Raw genomic sequence first — 20,638 nt, 5'->3', positions numbered from 1 at the left:
GGCATGGTGAATAGCAGCTGTTCTCCTTGGTTGAGGAATCCATCACAAGGGGGCATTTGTCTTAGGGTGAGGGACAGGAGATTCTGAGGGGATTTGAGAAAAAGATTTTTCACTCAAGAGGGTGGTGGGAATCTGGAATGCATTGCCTGGGGAGGTAGTGGAAGGCAGAAACCTTCCAACCTTTAAAAAATATTTGGATGAGCACATGAAATATCATAACATTCAAGAATATGAGACAAGTGCAGGAAAATGGGATTAGTACACCTTGAGTGGTAGTTGTCAGTGCAGACTCGATAGGCTGAGGGGCCTCTTGTACACTGTAGAAGTTCAATTTGTTTTTGTATGTTTGTAGCTATTGAGCAAAAACAATCTTTTTTTGTAGTTTAGCTCTTGAACATAACGTTTTTCATGGGCTCGGTCAGTACTTTTGGGAGGTCAAAATTATTCTGTGGGTGGAAAAGTTTGGGAAACCCCGCATTGGAGGGTACAGAGACTTACAAGAATGTTGCCTGAAAGGGAGAATTTTAGCTATGGTACTGGGGTTGTTGTCTTGGAAGCAGAAGAACTTGGAGGGAGATTTAATTGAGGCTATAAAATTGTGTGGCCTAGATAGAGTGGATAGGGAAGATCTATTCCCTTTAGTAGAACCACGGGGTGTATATTTAAAGTACTTAGTAGAAGGATGAAAGAGGAGTTGAGAAATATTTTTCCACCCAGAGGTTCGGGGGGTGGTGTGGCATAATCTACCTGTAGTACTGGCAAATATCTTAATCGTATTTAAAAAACAGCTGGATATACACTTGAAGTGCTGTAACCTACAAGGCCATGGGATCAGGAGCTGGAAAATGGGATGAGGCAGGATAACTTTCTTGTCTGACATATGATGGACTTCTCTGTTGTACATTTTTTTAGGTTTCTATGGAAATGGGCTTGAAGCATTTTTTAAAAGTACATTTTAATGGACATTTTGCTACAAAAGTCCATTCCATTTCCAGGATCAAACCTATCAGTCTGTTCACCACATCCCTCATTCATTTTACTCTTTGCAAATTGAACCGTTTACACCCTTTTATTTTAAAATGATGATCCATCCTGTGCAACACATCACCTATTTCATGACTTCTGAGCGTGACACCTTGTCAAAAAACTCTGATGTAAGCATGTGTCAACATGTCAACTGCATTTTCTTTCTCCAACACCACCATGTTATCTATATATGATCATAGCTGAAAATTTCCAAAAGCACTTCACAAGGATACAACCATCGTGTCGATAATGCCTCCAAAAAGCTAGCAGTTGTTAAATATTGTCACCTTTGCTCGAGTCCAATCTGACTGCTCTTCAAGACTTGTCCTACAACCTGTTAAACTTTGACAAATGCCATTACCAACATGTGGTTTTCAAGTGTCTGGCTCCTCTGTTATTGAAGAGAGAAGCTGTGACCTTTGAATCTGATTGATTGTTGTGTTACTCTCTGATTGATTGGCTGCAGCACTGATGCATGTTTCACTTGGAATTCCATTTTGTGAAGGTAGCATTTTCAAAGAAGCTGGGTCAACATAGCGGGAAGTAAAACAAACAGGTCTGGAACGAAGGGGCAGAGTTTAAAATCAGCGCTGCTCTTGTACAAATGCTCTGGTAACAAATTTCTCTGGTATAAACACAGACATTAACTTATTAATTTTAAATGGGTAAACACCTGCATTAAAATAGGAGTGTGGAGTCTGCTGAAAGTGTTTGTGCGTAAACAAACTTTGTATGGATTTTAAAACAGGCCCAATATTATAAACCTGGAATGACATTTCTGGAGTTCTGGAGCATGATTCGTTGGCGAGTGTTGAGATAAGCAATATCAAAGCAGCAGCAAGCAATCATGCAGTGAAACGTGGAGACAACGTTGGATCAAAAACAAAAGTTTACCTTAAAAAGTATGACTTGTTGCTGATAATGGATAAGGTTCCATACTTAATAAGCCTAGTCCCTAAACTTTGATGTTTAATTTGGTCTTTTAAGTTTTCTTTGGAAAAGGACAGCAAAAAAGACATGGATAAATTCCACAGGACGCACTAAGAAAATGCATTATTGGTGGAGTCAAAAAATTCAGGAAGTGCCATGTGCTTGTTTCAATTTTTCATGGTTACTGAAGCATTTATGGTGCTTCTAGTGCTGACCTTATTAAAGTTTATTTATTAGGGTCATAAGTAGGCTTACATTAGCACTGCAATGAAGTTAATGTGATAATCCCCTAGTGGCCACATTCCAGCGCCTGTTTGGGTACACTGAGGGAGAATTTAGCATGGCCAATGCACCTAACCAGCACATCTTTCGGACCGTGGGAGGAAACCGGAGCACCCGGAGGAAACCCACGCAGGCACGGGGAGGACATGCAGATTCCGCACAGTCACCCAAGGCCGGAATTGAACTCAGATCCCTGGTGCTGTGAGGCAGCAGTGCGAACCACTGTGCCACCCAATGTTTAGGAAAATGTTGTGAATATCTAATTTCATAAATACAAATGTTTTAGAAGTATAACTTTAAAATAGGAATTAAAATGTTAAATTTATTATAAATGGAAACATCGGAGTGAGAAACTGGCAAACAACCCAGAAGCAAGCGCAATTCAAACAAACCTGGGATAATTACAGTTTTACGGGTAACCTGTGTTTATTTAATAAGGTCAGTTAGAAATGAGAAAACTTAAAAACAAATGATTACTCCATCTCTGAGCTTTTGATAAGGTTGGAACATTTACAGTTTTCTCAATAAGGAATTTAAATTATTCACGTAGTTCCCAGAACAAAGATGCTAAACATAACTTATAAACACTGGGTTTTAGGTGGAATCAGCAAGTCTGGAAAAGGGGCCGTTAATGCCAAAATATAAATTATTCATTTGGATCACAGTCATCAGGTTGTTTTGAAGGTAAAAGATAATTTATATTTCTGTTGGGAACATCCCAATTATGCCACATTGCTATGGAGATGGGCAATACAAAGAGGGGGGTCCTGTATGTTCAGGGTTTAGCTGTATGTGTTTTCTCAGCTCACCGAAACAGGTTTTCGGGTTGGAGCTGGAAGCAACCAAGTTAGTGTGTGTAAGCCCCGAGTTAAGAAGGCAGCAGAAAAGAATTTGCCAAAAGCTGTGGAACAGGAGAATCAGGAGCTAATAGAACCCAGGCGTGTTTCTGATTTTCTGCTCATGTCACACTGCAAGTGAAGCTCGGGCTTGAGCTGAAAAGTCCCAGACCTTACGAGGCAGCTGTGGATAAGTTCAGAGCTGGCCTCCACAAAGTGCAGAACCTTCAAAAACCCCAAGTAGCCAATGACTTTCTGCAGGGAGTCATAGTGGAAAAGGGAAGGTTTGGTTGAGGAAGTTTAACTGCGGATTTTAATACTGCTTATTTAGTGTTTACTTAATACCTGTGCAGTAAAATTCATTTGTTTTGAACTGTGCGGCGTCATTCTATTTGTACATAACTGGGATTTTGAATTTCTTTTTAAAAAGTTAATCTTTCCAATCCTGGGAAATATCTCAAATTTAGCAATATACAAAAATATCAGTTAAAACTTCACTAATTTCAGTTGCCACCTCCTTTAAGGTTTATGGATTATATATACTGTTTATAGCTGTATGGACAGCACAGTGGATAGCACTGCTGCCTCAACACCAGGGACCCGGGTTCAATTCCCGGCTTGGGTCACTGTCTGTGTGGAGTTTGCACATTCTCCCCGTGGCTGCATGGATTTCCTCCGGGTGTTCCTGTTTCCTCCCACAGTCCAAAGATGTGCTGGTTAGGTGGATTGGCCACACTAAAATTGCCCCTTCATGTTAGGGGGATTACCTAGGGTAAATGCATGGGGTTATGGGGCTAGGGTGGGATTATGGTTGGTGCAGACTTGATGGGCTGAATGACCTCCATCTGCACTGTAGTATTCTATTCTATGATAGTTGTATACAGCCTTGATTTTTTATTGTACTTATATTTCTAATATCAGAATTATGCAACTTCCTGAATGAAGGCTTCGAAAATATCCACCTTAAAATTAATTTTCTTTCTACCAGACTCCACTTAAAATTTCAGCGGGCAGATGTATTAATATTTTATTTCACTGTTTATTGGATGTATAATTGCCAATTGTAAATGTCAGCATTCTTGCATTCATTGTTTCTTAGTCTATTTGTTCACAAGCATATTTAAATAGGTGGATGACAAACTATTAACGCATTCCAAAACCATTTTCTACTTTAAATATTCTTTGAAAAAAGGAAATCTAAGTGCAGCACTTTTCATTAAAGTACTTGTTAGAGAATAGACTAGGCAGATTTATCTTCGGCCATTTTAACAAAAACAATTTCTTACCTCAAGTTGCGTTTTTCATTTGTTCATCGACATGGGCATCACTGGAAATGCTAGCATTTAGAGCATATTCTTAATTGTCAGAATAAAGGGAACATTTTCAGGTTGGCAAACTGTAACGGTTACTGCACAAAATAAGAGCTCGTGGTGTTGGGGGTGACATGTTACAATCACCAAATTGTTATAGCACAGAAGGAGGCCATTCAGCTCATCATGTCTGCATGAGTTCTCCAAATTAGCGTAGAAAGAGGATTGGCTAAGTAATAGAGTTGGGATAAATGGATCATTTTTTAGATTGGCAAACTGTAATGAACGGAGTGCCACAGATATTAGTCTCAACTATTTACAATCTATATTAATGACTTGGATGAAGGGATGAGCTCTATTGTAGCCAAATTTGCTAATAATACAAATATAGGCAGGAACACAAGTTGAGGAGGAGGATGCAAAGAATCTTGGGCTGAATGGCCAATCCTACTCCTATTTCTTATGATCTTACCAGAACCATTACATCAAAACATTTAAAAGCAAATTCATTCAGAATTCTGAAATAAACTGAGAGTTTTTCATCATTTTGTTTTAATTTTTGATTAGACATAGCATATCGCCATACAGCAGTTAGTTTAAAAAAATACATTCAAACGAAATCTTCAGATCATGTGCCCAGAAGCAGGTAGTATTCCAACCAGTCCACATCAGTAAAACGGACAAATCCAATTGAGCGTCAAGTGAATCTGCTTTAATACCAATCAGTGCATACATGAAATTTTATTAAATGTTAGCACTTATTGTACAATAAATTGCTAAGCAGATTTTTTCAAATTTTGTCTGTACATTTTAAATAAACAGCTTTTGTTGTAGTGCACCTAGAAAGCACAAGCCTACACAATACTTTCCAGTACCATTTGAAATACAAATGGTTAAGATTTGCCCTGCATCACAATTACCAATAGCTAAAAAGTGCACGCAGCTTCTTAGTATACCTAAGAATAGCCCCCCGTGTTGCCTGTCATAAAATACCCCAAAAAAGCTCTTAGTACTGATCTTGGCTGGTACACTGGCCAGCAATTGAATATTACAAGTTGGCAAAATTTGATTAGAAAATGTTACTGTATGAAAAACATACTTTGTTAAGGAACTATACACAGATTATATATACATTGTTTGAGAGCATGTTATCTTAATGTATTACACTCTATTTATCTGTACATCACTAGTGTTCTGAAACACTGGGCGTGATCATCTGACCTCTGTATTAACAGTAGGTTTGAAGGAACAGCAAGTGCAGGATTGCTTATAGTCCATATTCATCAACCAGGAAGAATCAACATTAATACTTTAGCTCTTGTCTTTCGAGTAAACCTGTAAAAAATAAATTACCACAAAACCTGGCCACGCTTTTGTATGGACTCAGCAACAATATACAGTATTAGGACTTCTGCTATACCAAACAGCAGAAAAGGCTGCTAGAGAAGTTTGCTAACTATGTGCAGGAAATAGAAATTTCCTAAAAATATCTACACATGTACAGAAGAGTACTGCCAAGTTCCTCAGGCAAATATTGTTTCAAAAGAACCCAGTGTATATAACTACTGTATACTTAAGTATCTACTCTCCATTATAACCAGGTGATATGCTTCCCTGCATCTGTCTGTATTACATTTTATGCAAAACATCTGCAGCAGTGCCATCTGCTTTCAAGATTGATAACCACTGAAAAAAAAAACAGATCCTTTTAAAAACCAGAGGAAGACAAGTGCAAAGTTTACCATTTTCTGGTTGACTCAAGGTACAAAAAAAACACTTAAAATATAATATTTTTTTCTCTCATAGTGGGTTTTGGTAGATTTGCATTTCACTTGCTCATTTTTTTTCAACTTCTTCCAAATACGGTATCATACTCCGATAAGATCAACTCCACAATCTGATTCTGGTATACCATGTGAACGGCAATATTTCCTGTCTCTTTCTCTGGCCTCAGGAGGGTGGGGCCAAATACAATGGCAACACTTTGACTGGTCATTCGGTTTACTTCAGAACGGGCAATAACTCTGGAGAGAAAAGTTTTTTAAAAAGTTCAAGAAACGGACACCTACAAAGTCAAACAATTACTAATAACTTGGTACAGAATAGCATGTCCAACTTACTGATGGAATAAAAGCACCCCAATTGTTAACCTTTCCTTTTTCAAATGCCTTTAATCTGTTGTGCATTTCCAGTAATTTATGCCTTGCAGCTTTTCTTATACATAACAATGAAAGTTGATGCCACACAGACTATTGACTAGATCATATCAGATAAATGAATTTCAGGTTTTTTTTGTTTTGATGGGTTATAGCAGTGCCACAGCCCCAATATTATAGTGTCACTTAAACAGCTCACTTATCGGTGTCAAGTGTTACACTAGTACATGATCCTCTTTCAAGATAGAATGTAAGGCATAGTTGTGCATAGTATAAAAGAAAGTTTACTCTATATCATGCATGTACAATGGCTGACCTGGGAGTGTTTTATGATGACAATGAGTGCCTGAGTGGACAAAATGTCTCATTTTCCAGTATTATTCCAATGAGTACTACAAATACTGAAAATAATTTGGGTTAGACATTAATAACACGTAGTTGGGTAGGAAAGCAATTTACATAATGGGTCAGATTTTGCTGGGAACCAAAGAAAATGTTCATTATTAATGAACAATTTGCATGAATTGTGAATCACAAGTTGCTGGTTTTGCTACTCCACTGTTAGCTTTGTGAAAACATCATCTTGCATTTAACTACCATGAAGTTGCTACATTTGCACATTAATTGTCTATTAAACTTGTCAGAGGAAAAAAGTTAAACTTAATAATTACTAGCATAAGTACCCTATTAATATGGTATTTGTTAACTGCTAACCAACCACAAAATTATGTGACATCTCGTGCTTCTACTTGTGAACTGTTTTTTGAGATTTAGAATATGTCAAATATTAAACTTAATTAGTCCCCCCACCGTTACGAGCTCACTACCTGTAACTTAGTGGACAAAATATTTATAAACCTAAACTTGCAGAAACAAGTCTAACCATGGGCATATCACCAGATGCCCCATCCTAAGGAAATCTGATTGGAAAAAATAACATTAAATGCTAAAACTCAGAATGCAAAATGAGCTTTAAATATATGGATTTTTTTCTCTTCCATTCGTTCATGGGATGTAGACATCACTAACTGGGTCAGCATTTGTTGCCCATCCCTAATTGCCCTTGAACTGAGTGGCTAGCTAGACCATTTCACAGGGCAAGAGTTGCTGTGGCTCTGGATTCACACGTATTTATTGAATTCAATTCTACTATGGTGCGACTCGAACATGGGTCCCCAGAGCATTGACCTGGGTCTGTGGATAACTAGTCCAGTGACAATACCACTACGCCATCGCCATCAAACATGGTCAACATGTTATGCACAATATTTCTTTCAGATCACAGCTACGCACTGCCATAAGAAAACTCATTACAGGTGCAATTCACACTTACTTGACAAGGTGCTTGAATAGAGCTTGCATAGTGTCATGGTTCGGTTTAGGTAATAGCCTGATTAGTTCATAAATATCCTGAATACGGTGCTTGTAGTCTTGAATTTCTGAAAACCATTAAATACAATCGGTTTTTTGCTTGCTGTTTTATATGTGTACATAAATATATGAAATATACAAAATTATCTTCTGTAACAAAATTCACTTAATGCATTAACCAGTGATCAGACTGGGCCAGAATGTTGTCTAGTTCTTAAGTACAAGGGGCTTTGTAGATACAATAATTTGGAATGTCATTCTTTTTTAATTATTAGTGTTACTAATGTTTATTACAGTATCAACAGAGGTAAACTTAACTAAAAGAAAGTAATCCTTCAAACACTACCATGATTTTTCTCTACACAGATATAGACTGACCCGCTTTGTATTTCCAGCATTTTGTGCCATCTGTTAGATTTTATACAGTATTTGTCTGCTGACATGAGCAGACAAAATTAAAAAACAAATTTATGGTTGCAGTTTTTTTTCCAAAAATGCACTCTCAGGATGTGGATGTCACTGACAAGGCTGGCATTTATTGTCCATCACCAGTTGCCCTTGGGAAGATGATAAGGGGTCATCTTGATTCGCTGCTATCTGCATGGTGAAGGCACTTGCATGTGCGATTCATAATAAGAATGAAGAAATGCTGATGTATGACTGGCAGTGGAATTTGGATGAGATGATACTCCCATACATATGCTGCCCTTGTTCTTCTTGATGATAGAAATCATGGGTTTAAGAGATGCTGTTGAAGAAGTCTGGGAAAATTATATCAGTGTATCCTATAAGCACAATTGCCCGCTAATGGTAGAGGAAGTCAATGTTTTAACCAGTGGATGGCGTGTAGATTAAGTGGACAACTTTGTCCTGGATGGTGTTGAGCTAATTTGGGGTTGCTGGGGCTGCACCCATTCTGGACAGTAAAGAGTATTCTATCACACTCTTAATTTGTGTCTTCTAGGTGGTAGAGAGCCTTTGGGTAGTCAGGTGAGTCACTGGCCAGAAGTTACCTGTTCAGTTAGCCACAACATTTATGCGGCTGGTTTGTGGTCAATGCTGCTCTCCAGGATGTTGATGGTCGAAAATTTGCCAAGGGCAACACCCCTGAATGTCAAGGGAGGTGGTTATGTGCTTGTTTAAGATAGTCATTGCCTGATATTGTATAGTGTGAATGTTACCTGTCACATGTGTGTCCAGCTTTTGCAGCATAGCTGCATGGAATACTTTATCAGCAAAAAATATTGTCACTGGAGTTGATGCAATTAGCCAACAGCCACACTTGTGACTTTCTGATGGAGCAGGCAGAGATAACTGAATCCTGCCAAAGGTTGCATCTCATGATCTTTAAACTCCTTGCTCAGATGTATTTAAAAGATCCCAAAGAAGGCAATGAGAATCTTTCCAGTATCCTAGTTAATATGGATCCTTCAAACAACAACACCAGTAACAAGTTATTTGGTCATTTATCTCCTTGTTCTTTGCAACTGGATGTTGTATTTGCCTATATTGCCATGACTCTGAACTTTGAAAGTACAGTTGAGTATCTTTGATCTGTAAATCCAAAGACCGAACTCAAAACCAAACATGTACAAAAACTGCACTTTTTTGAACCTCAACCTTTAACGGGGAAGACCCTGGCCCAAACCAACACGGTCCGAGCGAACACGAACCCCACCGATTGCATCTAACTTTTAGCACAGGAAGTCTAGTCTGCAGATCGACATCTTGAACGCTCTCCTACATACAGAATCGCAGATGGCGCCACAGGTGACAAGCTATTACAGGTACCCTGTATTTTATTATTCATACATCTTACTTTTCTAGCCATCTTATTTACTTTAGATTATAGCTAACCTAGACTTAGGGTGTTGCAGGTAGGCCTAGTCCTATATGCAATATTCGAAAAACGAAAGTATCTGAAATCCGAAACGTTATTGGCCTCAAGGATTTTGAATAATGGATACTCGACCTGTACTTCACTGGCTGCAAACCCATCTGAACACAAGAAAGACACTATGCAAGTCCTTTCCTTTCTTGGAAGGCAAAAATTAACTGCAGTAGGTTTTTTAATATCATATATATTTTTCCAAATACATCTGGAAAAACTGGCAAAATCAGTCCATCTTTGAAGAAATAAATGTTTTAAAGTTTATTGATTAGTGTCACAAGTAGGCTTACATTAACATTGCAATAACATTACTGTGAAAATCCTGTAGTCGTCACACTCCGGTGCCTGTTCGGGTACACTGAGGGAGAATTTAGCATGGCCAATGTACCTAACCAGCTCATCTTTCGGACTGTGGGAGGAAACTGGAGCACCCGGAGGAAACTCACGCAGACACGGGGAGAACGTGCAGACTCTGCAAGATAGTCACCTCACTATAAGAAGGATGTGGAAGCGCTGGAAAGAGTGCAGAGGAGATTTACCAGGATGCTGCCTGGTTTGGAGGATAGGTCTTATGAGAAAAGGTTGAGGGAGCTAGGAATGTTCTCTCTGGAGCGGAGGAGGCTGAGGGGAGACTTAATAGAGGTTTATAAAATGATGAAGGGGATAGATAGTGTGAACGTTCAAAGACTATTTCCTCGGGTGGATGGAGCTATTACAAGGGGGCATAACTATAGGGTTCGTGGTGGGAGATATAGGAAGGATATCAGAGGTAGGTTCTTTAAGCAGAGAGTGGTTGGGGTGTGGAATGGACTGCCTGCAGTGATAGTGGAGTCAGACACTTTAGGAACATTTAAGCGGTTATTGGATAGGCACATGGAGCACACCAGGATGATAGGGAGTGGGATAGCTTGATCTTGGTTTCAGATAAAGCTCGGCACAACATCGTGGGCCGAAGTGCCTGTTCTGTGCTGTACTGTTCTATGTTCTATAGTGACCCAAGCCGGGAATCGAACCCAGGTCCCTGGTGCTGTGAAGCAGCAGTGCTAAACACTGTGCCACCAGGTGTTAAAAGTGGCACTGGATTTACAGTTTCAAAACTATCCTCTCCCCTTGGTTAAATTTTTCTTTATGGTACGTGAAAAGAAAACTGAAGGACCTGAATGGGGAAATAAACTGCATGAAACAAACAATGAAAGTTTTAAACGGATTTAATTTTATCATTTTTCTGAGGTTCTTTTAATATTTACTTGGACTTTTATAATTTTTCCCATCATATTCAAAAGTTAACAGTGCAAGAAGTTATAACTTTGTCGCTGTCTAAAACAGACTGCCAGGAGGAATACTCGAGAGACAAAGTCAAAAATATTGGAATGTTGCAAATGCCACTCTGTGGCTGAACTGTGCACTACAAGCTATTGTAAAAACAGCAATGCACAATGATAAAACACTAGTGACCAGCAAATCCTTTAGCCACCAATCCTGCCAGCTTATAAACCCCACCTTTTCCATGGTTTCTGAATATGGCTGAACGTGTAAACTTACCTGCTTTCCAGCAGCTAGTGGATGTGGTTTCCTTACCTCCAAATCCGCAGCTTTTGACTGAAGGCCTCAGGTTGGGTGAGAAACTATGCCCTGCATAGTTCTTCCCCTGCCTGAGTCAGAAGGTTGGGTGAGAAAGAATTGGTTGAACTTCCAGTTAAGAAACAAGGAGTCGAGTGGCAACCCAAATCTGATTCCCATTCTGCAGAAGTTCAGCTTTTAGCAGTTTTGGCCCAATCAATTATACTCAGTCTGAATTCATCTAAACCACAGTTTAGGGGATCTGCAATAATGTGGCAATTTTACATGACTATTTTCTGGCAAGTATTAAAATACCCACCATTATTAACAGTCCTTAATAATGTAAATAACATTAATAAATACAAGTATTTTACATTAATTTCATAGCATGAGATGGACTTTTTATTCGTTTCTGGGACATGGGATGTTGCTGGCTTGGCCAGCATTAATTGCCCATCTCTGAGATCATTTAATTGTTAACCACATTGCTGTGGATCTGGAGTCAAGTGTAGGCCAGACCAGGTAAATACAACAGATTTCCTTCCCTAAAGGACGTTAATGGTTTTTTATGACAATCGATAATGGTTTCATGGTCATCATTAGACTTTTCTGCTACAGTTACTGTGACAAGGCATTTTTATCTCATTCGTAAGAAAAACACTAATGTCACAAAAGCAATATACTGTAGACGTTTGAAATGAGAGTCCTTATATCACTCCTGACCATCATTCAAAAAGAATGGTACACTGATATTTCCAAGATCCAAACTATTAAAAGTCACATTTTTAATTCAACAAAAATAGTGGGTAATGTAAATACCAGAAGTTGACTGTCTGGGTGACTTAGACCACTTAATTAGTTAAACCATACAGACCAGGAAAATTTCATACAACCCTATTATATATTAACTTAGCTACTCTCAATCAAGGTAGCAATAGGAAGAAAAGAAATTGGGAAGAAATCTAACAGTTAGTTGACAATGTTTGTTACCAGATGAGAGATATGAATTCCAGGTTTTTTTTGGGGGTGAGGGGGGTGGATTAATGCTGCATGAGTCTCGGTTTAACATCTCCACTGACGGCACCACTGTACATCAGTGGAAGGTCTGCCTAACTTGTTAGCGTTCAACTTTTGGAGTGGGTTTCAAAGGTGACATACTACAATCAAGTGATCATAAACTCTTTAAACCAGCAAGTTTCAAAATGAGGTTAAGACAATATCATTGTGACTTTTACTTACTGATTGCATTGACAAAGTCATTAAAGAGATGATATGTGAAGAGAGGTTCTGGCAATTCTCTGAAAAACATCTTGAGGGCCCCGGTAATAACATTGATATCCTCCCACTTACTGTCATTCAAGTCCAGCTTCTCATCTGTAAGGAAGGCATAATTGATTGGTATATTTAAGAAGTAAATCAGTATTTCGTAACTACTGTTTTAAAAATGGAGGACTAATAATTATTGTGCATCTTTTCATCTACGGATCATGAGATCAAATTTGAGCCAAAATGCTCGCTGTTAGGGTCCAATGAGGAACTGAGTTTGGGCAAACAGAATCAAGCATCAAATCCTCCTAGAATCAGGAGGGAAGTAACAATCTGACATGATCATTAGGATGTTAATGAAGAATGGGAAAATACATACGAATGAGTAGAGATTCAGATTCACACTCTCACCACCCCTCCCCCCCAAAAAAAAACGAGATTGGGTGTGACCCACATTGCTGGGGCAAAGATTAAGCAGCAGCATTGAAAGCACCAGTGCAGATATGGAATTTAGCACGATTGAGAAAAAAGGAAAGAAACAGGAAATTTGATAAGGAAAATCACAAGCAAAGTGTATACAATGGCTTATTTCTTTAAAAGTAAAGATTGCAGGCTCAAAATTTGGCAGTCCTTACTCCGACACTACAAACTGCAGTTACGAACAGCTTATCTTAAATTTAGGGGTAGGATCATTTTCATTTTCAGAACAGGCATATTGTGTCAGCAAGAGACCCCACTCCAATGGAAGCCTGGAAGCCGAGTGGCATCATGCTAATTTGGCCATACAAAGGTCCAGGACAAGCAGAACAGAGGTTATGTTTCTTTCCATTATTCAGTTTCTCAGTGAGCCATCTAACACAATTGTAGATAACCGATACCTTTCAGGACCTATTTTCTTTTTCAAAATTTTGGGGTCTTAGGAACATATGAGAGTTCTCAACCATCTGCTATAGCTCCAAAACTTGAAAATAGACACATTGAAAACAAGGAGAGATTCCCAGCGGAATAAGTTTCCCCCACACCACTTTCTGGTTCCTAATCAGGTAATCCACCCCAGTTCTGCTTGGGCCTCTATAGGAATTACAAGCTTTATATATTTGAGATTCAGCCCAAATCACAATTTGTGCAAATAAATTGCTGATTTTAGTGTTAAATAGTTTTCTTTCTGCACAATGTTTATAAAACATATTTCCTTTCCATCAAAGTTTAATAGAAAATAACCATGAACTCAGCACATAACTCTCCACATAACTCTCCAAAAATAAATGCACATTGATTAAGGCATGCTCGAAATTGTTTTATTTATGACTCTCTCCTTCAATACTATCACTATCCAATGGTTAGAAAAATACTTTCCACTTATTCAGTCATTTATTTGGTATTGAAAATTTGAGCAGAAATAATCTATACAATGTTGCAATGAGGCATGGTACCATATATTTTGTTTAAAAGTTGGTCGTATTTTGTAGATTTCAATTTATGAATCGGAATTGGTGGGTTTTCCTAAATCACCATCCCTTTTCATGTAGCCAGACTCTCCTGATTTGGAGGCTGGAATCGTCCATGCAACAGAACAAGTGTGGGAAGATTAGGTCAATGACAGTTAAAAGGAAAACCTTTTTGTATGTGAAGCAAAAGTAGACAGGCACTGCCCACCAGGCATCAGGCAGCACCTGATCAGTGGGGGGTTCCTGCTGCCACTCTGCACAGAGATCGGTGGCAGAGAGAGGGAAGGGGGTGATTGGGACTGGCCATCCGGTTTTTTTGCGGGGGTGGGGCGGTGAATCTTGCTAGGGCACTCTGCAGTGCTCAGCGTGTCAGAGATTCAATCTGAAAATCCATCTTAAAAAAGAATCGGCAGGAGTTACTCCCCCCCCCCCCCCCCCCCCCCCCCCCCCCCCCCCCCCCCCCCCCCCCCCCCCCCCCCCATGCAAACATCTCCACTTCTGACCCTATGACAGCGGAAGACTGCAGTATGTGTAATCTCCAGTGTGCAAGGCAACAATCGATCAAAGTGTTTCGAGTAAAACCTCCCTCCCCTCTATCCCCTACCACCAGAAAAGAAAAAAAACTGGCAACTATATGTAACATGTTCACTTCCAAGTTGCATATAACCGTGACCCGGACATATATCACTTGGTTCATCATTAAGAAATCCATAAGATTTAAGGTAGTCATGGATAAAGACAAGAGTGGCCCACGGGGAGGGTGCTTATTTGGGAGTACTCTTATTTGGGAGTACTCCCAAATAGGTCTAGGCATCTAAAAACTGACGAATTCCTTGAGGAATATAATGAAAAGTAGGAAGGAACTTAAATGTGGAATTAGGAGGGCTAAATGGGACCATGAAATATTTTTAGCAAACAGGGTCAAGGAGAATCCCATGGGTTATTACGCATATGTAATAACCCATGGGATAGAGGCCCAAGCAGAACCGGGGTGGATTACCTGACTAGGATCCAGAAAATGGTGTGGCGGCACGGTAGCGCAGTGGTTAGCACTGCTGCTTTACAGCTCCAGGGACCTGGGTGCGATTCCCGGCTTGGGTCACTGCCTGTGTGGAGTTTGCACATTCTCCTCGTGTCTGCGTGGGTTTCCTCCGGGTGCTCCGGTTTCCTCCCACAGTCCAAAGATGTGCGGGTTAGGTTGATTGGCCATGCTAAAAATTGCCCTTAGTGTCCTGAGATGTGTAGGTTAGAGGGATTAGTGGGAAAATATGTAGGGATAGGGGGGTAGGGCCTGGGTGGGATTGTGGTCGGTGCAGACTCGATGGGCCGAATGGCCTCTTTCTGTGCTGTAGGGTTTCTATGATTTCTTCTATGATGTTTGGAGCAAGAGGGTAGCAAGAGAAAGAGTAGGCCCACTCAAGGACAATGGAGGCAAGTTATGCGTGGAGCCACAGGAAGTGGGTGAAATCCTTAATGAGTAAGTACTTTGTATCAATATTCACCAAGGAGAAGGACATGACGGATGTTGAAGTCAGGGATAGGTGTGTGAACGCTCTAGAGAATGTCAATATATCTAAGGAGGAAGTGCTGAGTATTCTAAATTGCATTAAGGTAGACAAGTCCTTGGGGCCGCATGGGAACTATCCCAGGTTACTGTGGGAGGCAAGGGAAGAAATAGCTGGGGTCTTAACAGATATCTTCACATCCTCTTTGACCACAGGCGAGGTTCCAGAGGACTGGAGAATAGCCAATGTTTAAGAAAGGAAGCAGGGATAATCAAGGAAATTATAGGCCAGTGAGCCTGATGTCAGTGGTGGGAAAGCTTTTGGAGAAGATACTGAGGGACAGGATATATGCACATTTGGAAGAAAATAGACTAGTTAGTGACAGGCAGCATGGTTTTGTACGGGAAAAGTCATGTCTCACCAACCTGATTGAGTTTTTTGAAGAGGTGACAAAGATAATTGATGAGGGAAGCGCTGCGGATATAGTTTATGTGGACTTTAGTAAGGCACTTGACAAGGTCCCACATGGCAGACTGGTACAAAAACTAAAATCACATGGGATTCAGGTTGGGCTGGCTAGATGCATACAGAACTGGCTTGGTTATAGAAGACAGTGAGTAGCGGTGGAAGGGCATTTTTCAGAATGGAGATCTGTAGCTAGTGTATTCACAGTAAGAAGTTTAACAACACCAGGTTAAAGTCCAACAGGTTTATTTGGTAGCAAAAGCCACACTACCAAATAAACCTGTTGGACTTTAACCTGGTGTTGTTAAACTTCTTACTGTGTTTACCCCAGTCCAACGCCGGCATCTCCACATCATGGCTAGTGTATTCCGCAGGGATCAGTGCTGGGTCCTCTGTTGTTTGTAGTATAATAGAAGGAAAACGTAGGGGGTCTGATTTGCAAGTTTGCGGATGACATGAAGATTGGTGGAATTGCTGATAGTGCCGGGGATTGTCAGAGGATACAACAGGATATAGATAGATTGGAGACTTGGGCACAGAAATAGATAAAGTTTAATCCAGACAAATGCGAGGTGATGCATTTTGGAGGATCAAATTTAGGTATGAATTATACTGTAAATGGCAGAACCCTTAGGAATATTAACATAGAAGGATTTGGGCATACAGTCCACAGTTCCCTAAAAGTGGCAACACAGGTGCCCAAGGCAATTAAGAAAGCATATGGCACGCTTTCCTTCATCAGCCAGGATACTGAGTACAAGAGTTGGGAAATCTTGTTGCAGCTATATAAAACCTTGGTTAGGCTGCATTTGGAGTACTTCATGTAGTTCTGGTCACTATATTACTGGAAGGACGTGGACATTTTGGAGAGAGTGCAAAGAAAGTTCACCAGGATGTTGCCTAGTCTCGAGGGTGTTGATAATGAGGAGACGTTAAATAAACTAGGATTGTTTTCATTGGAAAGATGGAGACCTGATTGAGGTCTACAAAATTATGAGAGGCATAGGCAGGGTGGATAGTCAGAGGCTTTTCCTAGGATGGAAGTGTTAATTGCAAAGAGGCACAGGTTCAAGGTGAGAGGGGGAAAGTTTAAAGGAGATGGGAGGGGGAAGTTTTTCATGTGGTGGGTGCCTGTAACGCATTGCCAGAGGCGGTGGTGGAAGTAGGCACATTAACAACAATTAAGAGGCATCCGGATGGGTACATGAATAGGGAGGGAATAGAGGGATATGGACCGAGTAAGGGCAGAAGACTTTGTCTGAGTTTAGTTAGGGCATCATGATCAACACGGGCTTGGAGGTCCAAAGGGCCTGTTCTTCTGCTGTACTTTACTTTGTTTTAAGTGTGGTCAAAACTTTGAAACTCCCTACCCAAACACCATTGTGGGACCATCATTATCACAGCAACTGGGCGGCACGGTAGCACAGTGGTTAGCACTGCTGCTTCACAGCTCCAGGGTCCCGGGTTCGATTCCTGGCTCGGCTCACTGTCTGTGTGGAGTTTGCACATTCTCCTCGTGTCTGCGTGGGTTTCCTCCGGGTGCTCCGGTTTCCTCCCACAGTCCAAAGATGTGTGGGTTAGGTTGATTGGCCAGGTTAAAAATTGCCCCTTAGAGTCCTGGGATGCGTAGATTAGAGGGATTAACGGGTAAAATATGTGGGGGTAGGGCCTGGGTGGGATTGTGGTCGGTGCAGACTCGATGGGCCGAATGGCCTCCTTCTGCACTGTAGGGTTTCTATGATTTCTATGAACTGGTCATGAAGAAACTTCTCAGAAAAGTTAGGTGGGTCAACACATCCACATTTCGAGAACAACTGAAGAAAAATCTGGACCAATTGAGAAGGTGATCTACATTCTCTGTTGCCAATATGCCAATCTGTATGCTAAGGTTCATGTTCATAAATTGGGTATTTTTCTTGATAAACATAAGTTGCTATCAACTCTCAATTTCTTCCTCACTGAATGTGGTATGGTTAGTTACTTCTAATTCTGCTCACAAGTAACTTTTCTCAGCTTACAGCTGTGGAATACTAAGTGGAAATCAGTTTAAAAACCGAAAATACTAAAAGCAACATGGTGCCTTGTTATACAGGTTTATATTAATGAATCTATGTGCTATGTTCATGATTTTAACAAGTTTCTCAGATCTAAATCTAGGTGCTACATATAAGGAAGAAAATAAAAGTCTGAGGGCACCTAACTTTGAAGTGTTGTTCCACACTTCAGTGACTGGATTTACAGAAACTAGAAACAGGAGTAGGCCATTCATTTTGATCATGAATTCAATATTTTTTCCCTTATATTCCTTGATCCCTTTAACCCCAAGAGCTATATCTACAGCTCAAGAGAATCAATAGTAGAGATTGAGAAACAGGCTACTTACCATGCCCCTTGCTTTTCACCTCACTTGTTTTTTTTTGTGCGCATTCAAAATTCAAATGCTCTGAACTTGAAGGTGTGCTTAACCAAATTTACAAACATTAAATGCTCTACTGCCAACTAGATACATTATCACTTAAAAAATTCACACGGTTAATAAAATAACTTACCATGGTTGACTGCAAAGCGAAGTTTTTGTATCACAGCTAGGTTGCCACTCACCCTATACAGACCATCAATGTTTAAGCCTGATGACATAACATGGAACAACATAAGAACAGGTAAGAGTCTCAAGGCCCAGAAACTCCTAGACTAATGGATCTGAATTGCAAAATATTATAGTCCAATGTTACCAGAACATACGCTTTTTAATCATGCAAAAAAAAATATTGTAGCAAAATGTGATCAATTTAAATTTATACTACAATTAAAGGAAACACTGAGATATTGATAGCCAGACACAGTATTTTTGAGCTATTTTGTACCATTACTTTGAATGGGCGAACAATTCTGGTTATATAGAAATTAGTTAATAAACAGTATATCACAGTAGTTTTTAAAAAATCAAGTCTTAGAATAACATACCCTCTTTCTCCACGTGATCAATACACATCACCACAAATTTTGGTATTGTTGTGTTCTCTCTCTGACAAAGACTATTTAGATTGCATCCAAACACTTGATCTGCACAAAAAAGTTACACGTAAACTCATTTATTTTCAGATAATGGCTCAGCATTTATATTAAGTATAACAGCGAGGCAAACAGTGATCATTGTAATTAAGGAGATCAGTAAACAACTTAGGCACCTGCAGATGCATAGTTAACTGTAGAGTTGCTGTTCGTGTGCCCTATTTCTTGCCAAGCTTCACTATATGTATCTTTCCAGAAAATGCAGCATAATACCGGAATGGTGATGTTGGGGTACTCACCAACTAAATACAGCAGAAAATGTTAGGTCTTGTATTGTCAAGTGTAAATTATTTGTAATGCACAGAATACTTAATTACTGTGAAATAACCTATCTAGAACTGAAAATTTCTCATGGTGTGGTGTCTCACTCCTTTCAATTTTAATTATTAACGAATGTTTTTAAAAAATGTATTTTTTGACATTTTCTTTCTGTGCTTTATCATGATCTCTTAATCCCACTATTCTTTCTGCAATGATTTGGCATTGAATGAAACATTCTAAATGATGTTTCCTGCTTTAGACACTGCACGATTCAGTAAAAATTTGTCAATCTGATTGAAGGCGGCAGAATTCCATTTGTTACACTCTTCACACAGGCCAAAGAAAGTCTGAGGACCACTGTAAGTGCAATGAATTCAAGTGATGTTCATTCACCACTCATTGCAAAATCCAGGCCAATATTACTTTAAATAACTTGGTTTGTATTCATTTGTGAAGTTTTATGTAAACCACGGATTTAATTATTTTCTTAAATGAATCCCTTCACAACCATGATCCTTACGCCAAAACGCTTTTACACTACATGACAATCTGAGTATAAAACCACTGTACAAATACGTCACGATTTCTCTTGAAAAAATAAATTCTTTACTTAGTGGTTCAAACTAAGGGAAGTGAGTGTGGAACTTGGGCAGGCACTGGCCACAACTTTTCAATCTTTCTTAGATTCTGAGGTGATGCCAGGTGACCAGAGAATTGCAGTACAAGGTACAACCTTGTTGAAAAATAAGAAAAGCCCAGCAATTCCAGGTCCGTCAGTTTAATCTCGGTGATAGGGAAGCATTCGAAGGTAATAACTTGGGACAAAATTAATAGTCATTGAACAAATGGGGGTTCATTAAAGAAAGCAATCGAGAATGTATGATGGGCAAATTGTGCTTTATTGCTTGAGATTTTTGATGAGGTCACAGAGTGTTGATGAGGGTAATACTGTTGGTGTGATGTACACAGACTTCCAAAAGGCAATTGATAAAGTGCACGCAACAGACTGATGGGTTAAGTTAGAGCTCATGGAATAAGAGGGACAGTGGCAATATGGACACAAAATAGGCAAGATTATCGGTGAATGAAATAAAAGCAGTATTTTGCTTTTATTCTAGGAGTGGTGAACGGTTGTTTTTCCAGAGAGGACAAAAGTTTGTAGTCGCGTTCCCCAAAAGTTGGAGCTAGCACCACTGCTCTTCCTGGTATATATTAATGCCCTGGTGTACATGGCACAATTTCAAAATTCCCAGACAATC

General features: G+C 39.7%; 1 protein-coding gene across 4 annotated transcripts in view; it reads right to left on the bottom strand.

Moving 5' to 3' along the window:
• Positions 1-5,074: 5,074 nt before the first annotated feature.
• Positions 5,075-20,638, bottom strand: part of arhgap12b (Rho GTPase activating protein 12b) — a 191,967-nt gene continuing 176,403 nt past the window's right edge. For all 4 annotated transcript variants that reach the window (XM_078233355.1, XM_078233365.1, XM_078233375.1 and 1 more), the window contains 5 exons: positions 19,011-19,109; positions 18,596-18,673; positions 12,602-12,736; positions 7,874-7,979; positions 5,075-6,408 (listed from right to left, as the gene is read on the bottom strand). In XM_078233355.1, the coding sequence (XP_078089481.1) occupies positions 6,231-6,408; positions 7,874-7,979; positions 12,602-12,736; positions 18,596-18,673; positions 19,011-19,109 (596 nt within the window). In that variant the 3' untranslated portion in view covers positions 5,075-6,230. The remainder of the gene's footprint in view (positions 6,409-7,873; positions 7,980-12,601; positions 12,737-18,595; positions 18,674-19,010; positions 19,110-20,638) is intronic.

This window comes from Mustelus asterias, chromosome 2, assembly GCF_964213995.1.
Source record: "Mustelus asterias chromosome 2, sMusAst1.hap1.1, whole genome shotgun sequence".
Lineage (NCBI taxonomy): Eukaryota > Metazoa > Chordata > Chondrichthyes > Carcharhiniformes > Triakidae > Mustelus > Mustelus asterias.
This window is presented reverse-complemented; position numbering and strand designations above follow the sequence as displayed.